General features: G+C 55.5%; 1 protein-coding gene across 1 annotated transcript; it reads right to left on the reverse strand.

Moving 5' to 3' along the window:
• Positions 1-8,257, reverse strand: EAH_00009100 (hypothetical protein, conserved; the record flags this gene model as incomplete). Its single annotated transcript, XM_013395449.1, has 5 exons — positions 1-52; positions 664-1,623; positions 1,733-1,912; positions 2,311-7,100; positions 7,511-8,257. 5 exons carry the CDS (start codon positions 8,255-8,257, stop codon positions 1-3), a joined length of 6,729 nt encoding a protein of 2,242 aa, XP_013250903.1.
• Positions 8,258-9,124: the final 867 nt, after the last annotated feature.

Raw genomic sequence — 9,124 nt, forward strand, 5'->3', positions numbered from 1 at the left:
CTAAAACAGAAGAAGATAATAAATGACTGACAGTACCGTCGGGCCCAGCGATCTGCGCATACACCGCAAAGGAGACACTTAAATAAACAGAGGAGACATGTGTGCAGACCCAGCAAATATAAAAACTTCAAGCAATAAACAAACATATAATGCATCAGCAGCTCACGAAAAGGAGACAGAAATATACACAAGGAGACATATTATAAATCAAAGACGCGAATACCAACAGCAAAGACATCAAAGCCCCTAACAGGCGCCCCGACAGCTGTGCATGCATCCACTGCTGCTGCTGCTGCTGCTGCTGCTGCTGCTTCAGCAGCAGCAACAGCGGGTAAGCGGCTGCTTTCGAGAGCAGAACGTGAGAGCATTCTCCGCTGGGCTTAATGGCGCAGCCGCAGCAGCAGCAGTATCAGCAGCAGCAGGAACAGCGGCAGCAGCAACAGCAGCAGCGGAACCAGCAGCAGCAGCAGCAGCAGCAGCAGCAGCAGCAGAAAGAGTCTCACCAGGCTCTTGCCTTCCTCTGTCTGTACGTGAAGATTGAATATCCGCAGCAGAGCGTAACCAGCGCATAGCCACAGCTGCAGCAGCAGCCAGAAGGGCTGCACATACACCGCAGCTAAACAACCTAAGCGGCAGCGTTGCAGAGCCCACTCTACCGCACACCCTCTGCAAATAGCAGCAACCCTGCTGCTGCTGTTCTTCGTGTTGCTGCTGTTGTTGCTGCTGCTGCTGCTGCTTGTGTCGCTGCTGCTGCAGTTGTTGCCGCTGTAGTTGTTGCTGCTGCTGCCACTGGGGCTGTCGCTACAATTGGTGGTGCTGGTGGCTATGCTGCTGCTGCCTAAGGTGCTGTTGCGCCTTCTGCTGCGTCTTCTGCTGCTGCTGCTGCTGCTGCTAGGATGCAGCCTGCAGCGTGGCCGCCGCGCAGCTACACAGTCGCAGCCTAACTCAAGGAAGAAAAGAACAAGAATAAGCGGCAGCAGCAGCAAGACGAGCCGATAGGGTATCAAAGCAGCAACCAGCAGCAGCGCAGCAGCAGCAGCAGCAGATATTCGCCGTGCGGAGCAGAGCCTCGACCCGCCCCCCCGACGTGATGCTGCTGCTGTTGTTGTTGTTTTTGTTGTTGTTGTTGCTGCTGTTGTTGTTGGTGCTGCTGCTGCTGCTGCTGCACGCGGACTGTACCGACAGCACTCGGAATCCACACCCCCTGCTGCTGCCGTCGCTGCTGCTGCTGCTGTCGCTGCTGCTGTCGCTGCTGCTGCTGCTGCTGCTGCCGACGTTCCAGCTGCTGCGCATGCGCGGGCAGCAGCTGTTTTCAAGCCCTTCTCGTTGTTGCAGCAGCAGCAAATGCTGCTGCTGCTGCAGCACGAGTCGCTCCCCGACGAAGGCATCAGCAAAACGCCGCTTCCCCCGTCACTGCTGCTGCAGCAGCAGGTAGCGTCAGGGACTGACCCCTCCTCAGCAGCAGCTACTGCTGCAGCATCAGAAGCAGCAGCAGCAGCACCTGTTGCTGCTGCTGCTGCTGCTGCTGCTGAGGCAGCTGCTGCCTTAGGGGAGACAGAGAAGGAAGGCAAAACAGTTAAGACGGCGGATGCTGGCTGCAGCTCTGTCTCCTTCTCATCCTCGCTAGCAGCAGCAGCAGCACCAGCAGCAGCAACAGATAAGCCTCCAGCAGATATGTACAGAGGGGTAAATCGCCTTCCTTGAGTGTACAGACGGCAGCGCCTCCATTCACCGATGCAGCGGAGCCAACCAATCATGCCCGAAGCTCGCCTTGCTGCTGCTGCTGCTGCTGCCGCTGCTGCTGCTGCTGCTTTCGTTGCTGCTTTCGTTGCTGCTCGCCGCCTGCACGAAAGAAAGGGTACCTGTAAGTGCTGCATGCAGAGCAGCAGCAGCACCAGGACCCGCAGCACCACTAGAAGCACAAGTGACGAAGACCACCAGAGCAGCAGCAGCAGCAGCAGCGGCAGCGGCAGCGGAGTAAACGCCGTTGGTGGCGTAGGGGGGAAGATGTGGGGCCCCACAAGTGGCAGCTGCTGCAGTGTCTCCTTAGAGACACAGCAGCAGAGGAGACAGCTGCCGCAGCACATCAGCAGGTACAAGGCTGCTGCTGCTTTATTGCCCCAGAAAACTCCAAAGGGATAAGAGCTCGTCCGCAGCACCGATCCTGCTGCTACTGCTTTTGCTGTTCCTGCTGCTGCTGCTGCTGCTGCTGCTGCTGCTTGCCGACACGCCCACACCGCACACACAAACAACCTCCTTAACTGCATCAGCAGGAAACGCATAACTCCTCCTTGCATGCGCTCCCCACACCCAGGACCTTCGTCCCCCACAGCATTCTGCTCCTGCTGCTGTTGCTGCTGCTGCTGCTGCTGCTGCTGCTGCTGCTGCTGCTGCTGCTGCTGCTGCTGCTGCTGGTTGAGCAGCCTGACCTTTGTGAAAATGATGAGACATGTTAGCCCCAGGAACAGCGCAGTGTTAGCGGATATACCCGCGAGAAAAAGGTGCAGATACTCCCCAAACAAAACCCTGAAAAAGGACAGCCAGTTGAGCCGAGCTTCAACAACAAACTCATAAGACCACTCCTCGCTGCTGCTGCTGCTGCTGCTGCTGCTGCTGCTGCTGGTGCTGCTGCTTGCTGCTGCTGTGTAGGTGGCGGCAGGGACGTGGCTTTGAGGGTCTTGCAGCAGCAGCAGCGGTATATGTGTTTGCTGCCGCTTAGCAAGTTCTCTCTCTGCTGCTTTGAGCTGCAGCTGCGCGTCATGAAGCATCTCCTTTGCTGCCAGCAAGGGTGCAGCAGCAGCAGCAGCTTCAGCCGTTGCTGCTGCTGCTGCTGCAGCCTCAGCGGGTGGGGCGGCCGTCGACCACCACCCTGCTGCTTCTGCTGCTGCTGTTGCTGTCCTTGGCAGCTGCAGAGGCAGCAGGTGTTGTCTGTACAGCCTAGAGGGAGTGCGGCGGAGCAGAGCAGCAGCAGGAAGCGAAGCAGCAACAGCAGCAGCAGGAGCCGGGCGCCTCAACGCCATTATGCTGCTGGAGCTCTCTACGTCTCTAAGAGCAAAAAAACGTGTTAGTGCGGAGTCGTGCTGCTGCTTCCGCCGCCGCCGCCGCCGCTGCTGCTGCTGCTTCTGCGGCTGCTGCTGCTGCTGCTTAAACGGGCCGTGTGCCTCTCCAGCAGCAAGCAACCCCTGGACAATGGTAGAGCTGCTAGGCGGCGTACGAAGCAGCTGCTGCAGCAACGTCAGCCCCGAAGGGAGGCCTGCTGCAGCAGCAGCAGTATCCGCCTCAGAAGCAGTAATAGCAGCAGCAGCATCATCCGCCTGAACAGCAGCAGCAGCATCCGCCTCAGCAGCAGCAACAGCAGCAGCAGCAGCAGCAGTAGCAGCATCCGCCTCAGCAGAAGCAGCCAAAGCGTTTGCTGCAGCTCGCTGCACTGCTGCAGCACGTGCTGCAGCAGCAAACAGGGCTCCCTTATTCACTGACACGCGACTAAGAGACAAACCCCCAGCTGAGGTTGAAGGCCAGGCAAGCAGCCACACGAACTCGGGAGCAGCAAACGTAGGCAGCCACAAAGGCTCCGAACTACCCCTGCTGCTGCTGCTGTTGCTGCTGCTGCTGCTGCTGCTAGTTTCAGTTTGCTGCTGCTGCGGAAGCCTGAGGTGTACGCTGAGGTCGTAAGGCATGAAGTGCCCCCACCGTTCACTGAACGGCAGCCAGAAGGGCCGAGGCACTCCAAGCTTCCCTGCAGCAGCAGCAGCAGCTGCTGCTGCTGCAGCAGCGCCGGCCACCCCACTACTACTATTACTGCTGCTGCTGCTGCTGCTGCTGCTGCTGCTGCTGGAGAGAGGGTGAGAGAAGGCTGGCAGCCTCGCGCGCAAAGGAAGAAAAAGAGACAGCGCAACACGCAAAAGGAGACACTTCTTAGCTACCCATTCAAACCACTCATTGTCAAACTGCATTACGGGGCCCGCCAAAGGGTCCCCCACAACATATTGATGGTGCTGCTGCTGCTGCTGCTGCTCCTGCTGTTCCTGCTGCTGCTGCTGTTCCTGCTGCTGCTGCTGCTGCTCGGAAGCAGCAGCCCATACAGCGAATCCGTTGTCCTCGGGGGGGACGTCGAGGGACCCCAGGTAGCCAACATCAACTCCCAGTAAGAAGGCACGGGGCTCCCAATCCTGCTGCTGCTGCTGCTGCTGCTGCTGCTGCTGCGCTGCAGCAAGAGTGGCCAGCACTGCACCTCCACCGTTAAACGTCCAGCCGCAGCTGCGCAAAGGATATCCCGTTTGAATGTCTGGCTGCAGCGCATAGAAGCAAAAGCGCCGGCCCCCCACTTCGCTTGCTGCTGCTGCTGCTGTCCGTGATGCTGCTGCTGCTTCTGCTGCTGCTGCTGCCGCTGCTGCTACTGCTGCAGGTGCGCCTGCCTCAATCTTGCGCACAACCCGCTGCAAAAGCTCGGGGTGGTTGCACTCGTCCATTCCGAAATCAGCAGCAGCAGCAGCAGCAGCAGTAGCCGCAGCAGGTGCTGCAGCAGCTGCACCGTCAAGAAGAGGGAGGCTTGCTAGCTGCTGCTTCCTTTGCTTCATAAGAGAGAGACGGTTTGCTGCTGGATGCTCCACTGCAAGCAGCAGCAGCCCCCTAGGCAGGAACTCGCTAAGCCTGCCAATAGTAAGCGCCTCAGCAGCCGTTGCAGCAGCAGCAGCAGCAGCAGCATGCTCTGCTGCAGCAGCTGCTGCTGCCTCATCTGTATTGTTGCTCTGACTGCTACCGCTTGCTGCTGCTCTGGCTGCAGCAGCGGCAGCAATATGTCTGAGAAGCGCTGCATGCAGGTGCTGTTGTTTTGCGTTTACTTGCTGCTGCTGCTGCTGCTGCTGCTGCCGCTGCTGCTGCTGCTGCAGCGTCAACGCCCGCAAGTCGCACGGTCGAGAGCTCCTCCCATCAAAGAAATCTGCAAAAAATGTGCGGCTGGAGGCAGCAAATGTACGGGGCTGCAGCGTGAGCAGCGGCAAAGGGGGAGGGCGTCCCTTGCGCAGCAAAGGCCAATCTGCTGCTGCTGCTGCTGCTGTTGCTGCTGCTGCTGCCTGCCCTGCCGTCTCCTGCAGCTGCAAAGGCTGCAAGCTGATAGGGTAGACCGTGAAGGGGCCCCAAGATCTGCTACGACCCTCCCTTAAAGCCTCCTCCAGGCAAGTATCCCCCGCTCCGCAGCAGCTCTTGCTGCTGCTGCTGCTGCTGCTGCTGCAGCTGCAGCAGGCTGCGCCGAGAAGGGCCTCATGCAACAACCTTTGCGTTTCGAGCGGCAGCAGCAGCAGCCTCTCAGGAGACACCGGAAGCATAGACAGCAGCTTGGCCTGAATAAGGAAGTTGGGGAGAAGCAGCTCTGGGCCCATGCCTGCTGGTGCTGCTGCTGCGGTTGCTGCTGCTGCTGCTGCTACTTCCGTCGTGTCTTCTTCCGCAGGTAACCCATACTTAAAGCGCAGCACGTGCTGCTGCAGCTGCGGCAAGGCTAGACGCACGCGCTGCGGCAGCAGCAGCAATTCTGCTGCTGCTGCCCAGCAAAGCTCCTCCTCTTCCTCCTCCTCAGACGAAGCTGCTGCTGCTGCTGATGCTGATGCTGCTCTCTTGTGTCTGTGAAACAGGATTGACAGCATGTCTCTGGGGTGGAGGCATATCTCTTTGCTGCTGCAGCTGCTGCAGTTGCCGCCTCGGAGCAGCGCAGCAAGAGCTTTAGGTGAGGAGCTGCTTAGGCTCGCTGGGGCCCCACTGCCCGCTGCTGCTGCTGCAGCAGCATAAAAAGGAGACAGCAGCCGCTGCTGCACCTCTGTATCGACTGCAGCAAGGATCAGAGACAAAATGTCTTGCTGCTCCGTCAGCTGCCACGCAGGGTGCAGCAGCAGAAAAGTAGACAGCAGCAAAGGAGACACACGGAGACGCAGAAACCGCAGCACCGTGTCTCCTGAAGCCAAGGCAGCATTCACGGCCTTGAGCTGCTGCTCCACCTGCTGCTGCTGCTGCTGCACCTGCTGCTGCTGCTGCTGCAACTGCAACGCCAACTGCTGCTCCTCTGTCTGCTGCTGCAGCTCCTGCTGCACCCGCGCCTGGCGATGCAGCTGACCCTGCTCTTGCTGCTCTTGCTGCGGCTGTTGCTGCTGCTGGAGGAAGGAGCGGACAGCAGCAGCAGCAGGTGCTAGTTGCTGCGCTAGAGCTACCTGGGCCTGCAGCAGCTGCACAAAGATTTTCATTTCTGATGGAGACAGCAGAGGGCACTCATGACAAGAAGATGCATGTACACCCGAACTAAGGGGAAGAGACACCCTAGTATAATATATATGTCTTGATAATAAACCGCAGCGAGAAGCACCAGACAACCCTAGGCACTCTGACGCTGCGCCGCTGCTGCTGCTGTTGCTGTTGCTGCTGCTGTTGCTGCTGCTGCTGCTGCTATTGCTGCTGTGGCTGGTGGAGCTTGTGCGGCTGCCAGAGGCAGTGTCCTGTTCTTCTTCCTCCTGCTGCTGCCGTTTCTGCTGCTGCTGCTGCTGCTGCTGCTGCAGCTGCTGCTGCTGCTGCTGCAGTTGTCTGCTGAGAGCTGTGAGTTTGCTGCCAGCTATTTTAAGCTTCGCCATATCTACATAGAAGTGAGGAGACAGTTCAGGTGTCTCCTCCGGGAAGCCTGCAACTGACTCCTGCACCAAAATGTCTTGAGCTCCTGAGGAGACAGTGAAGATGCCTACAGTGCGGGGGAGCAGCAACGCCTGCTGCTGCTGCAGCAGCTGCTGCTGCTCCTGCTGGCTGCTGCTGCTGCTGCTGCGGGAAAGCCCCATAACCTGCGCAAGGTCTGCATGCACTTGGCTGTACATCCAGTGAAAGCTAGGGAGTTGCTGCACAAGTTGGTGGCCGCTGACAGGCGAATTAATAAAGAAAAGAGACAGAAGAGACAGCTGCTGCAGATCTACAGGAGGAGACGCCCGGCCGCTGTGCTGCTGCAGCGACACTGCACGCAGCAGAGACAAGCCCCCCAAAGAATGTGCTACAAGTGCTGCATGCTCTACTTCCTCTCCTTGCTCTTTGTACTTGTCTAGAAGGTGCTGCAGCGCCAGCAAAATAAACTCCGCCTGAAACGCATACCAGCAGCAGCAGCAGCAACAACGAATGCAGCAGCAGCAGCAGCAGCAGCAGCAGCAGCAGCGCTCCCGCCTGCTTTCGCATTCTGTCTACACACCAACAAAAATGCAAAAGCCAGATACACCAACAACGGGTGCAGCAGCAACGTCAATGCTGATACTCTAGTTGCAGCAGCAGCAGCGGCGAGAACAGCAGCAGCAGCAGCAGCAGAAGCAGCACCATCGGAACGAGCAGCAGCAGCAGCAGTTCAACCTGCAGCATCAGCACTGCCTCAAGAAGCACCAGGACCTCAACAATCAGCCCCCGTTCCCTCTCTTCTTCCTCCTCCGCAGCAGCAGCAGCAACGCATGCAACAGCAGCAGCAACAGCAGCAGCAGCAGCAGCAGCAGAAGGTGCGTACCTGCTGATCAATGAGGACAGGGTGGAGAGCCGTTGCTTCTTCATTGAAGTCAAGAGAATATGAATGCCATCTGCTGGGGCTCTCTGTTTGCGGCTGCACTTCAGGAGGCAGAGGCAGCGGATGCTTCGGGTGTCTGTACAGCTTACCTCCTCCCCAGCTGCTGCCGATTGTTAGAGTTTCTAGCAAAGGAAAGAAGGCTGTCCAAGAGCCTCTGTGTCCATGAATCGTCAGCAGCAAATGTACTTTACGATTTGCTGCTGCTGCTGATGATGCTCTTGCTGCTGCTGCGCCTTTCATTCCTCTTCCTCCTGCTGCTGCTGATGATGATGATGATTGTTCTGCTGCTGCTGCTGCTGCTGCTGCTGCTGGCTTCGGGTGTACCATGTGGCGTGATAAAGGAGGAGAAGGAAACTCCTCCAGGAAGGCTGTGTCTGCTGCTGCATTGGCTTCGGTCTCTGCTGCTGTTGCTGCTGCCTCTGCTGCTGCGTCTGCTGCAGCAGCTGGGTCAGCAGCAGCAGAAGCAAGTGCTGCAGCTTGCTTCCGCGTCAATTGCAGTTCGTCTGCATTGCGTTCAAGAGCAGAAAGAGGAAACGTAGACAGCCCCGAGTGTCTCCCTGTCCTTGCTGTTGCTGCTTTCACTCTGCTGCTGCTGCTGCTGCTGCTTTCAGGTGTACAGGCAGCTCCTGTTTTCACTACTTTGTTTTCTTCTTCACTCGGCAAGAAAGTTTGCAAAGACAGCAGAGGCATCACCTGGATTAACCCATAATGAACTTCTGCAGCAAACAACACAAATACACACTGCTGCTGCTGTTGCTGCTGCTGCTGCTGCTGCTGCTGCTGCTGCTGCTGCTGCTGCTGCTGCTGCTGCTGCCCTAAGGTAAGGGGAGGAAAAGAAGTGAGAGGAGACGGCACAGAGACAAAAAGAGACAGAGAGAGAGAGGCAAGACAGTAAAATAATATAAAGAATATAATATATAATATATATAATATATATAAATAAATATAATATATAAAAATATATATTATATACAATATATATAGCTTATGAAGTATATACAATGATAATAATAGATATTATATATAATGATATATAAGACAATATTAAAATATATATATATATAATTATAATAAAATAATACAACTACCACATAAATAAACAAATAAACACAAAGACTAAGCGAAGCAGAAATAAACAAAGACAGAGCAGCAAATAAAGAGACAGCTAAGGAGACGCAAAATATATATATATATATATATATATATATTATATTTATATTTATATAGAAATATAAATAAATATATATAGAGAGAGAGGGAGAGATAAAGAGACAAGCAAACAAAGAGACAGAATAAGGGACAGGAGGCATATATATATATATATATGCATATATATATATATATATATATATGCATTTATATATATGCATATATATGTATATATATACATATATACAAAGAGACGGAGAAAAGAGACAGGCAAATAAAGAGACAGATAGGGAGACAAGCAGATAAAAAGACAGAGATAAAGAGACAGAAAGATAAGAAACAAAGAGACAAGAGAAGAGACAGATAAAGAGACAGCTGCGCACTCTCCATCGCAACCGCCACCCCAAA

The sequence above is a fragment of the Eimeria acervulina genome, genomic scaffold, assembly GCF_000499425.1.
Source record: "Eimeria acervulina Houghton genomic scaffold, Eah_scaff44, whole genome shotgun sequence".
In the NCBI taxonomy this organism is placed as follows: Eukaryota; Apicomplexa; class Conoidasida; order Eucoccidiorida; family Eimeriidae; genus Eimeria; species Eimeria acervulina.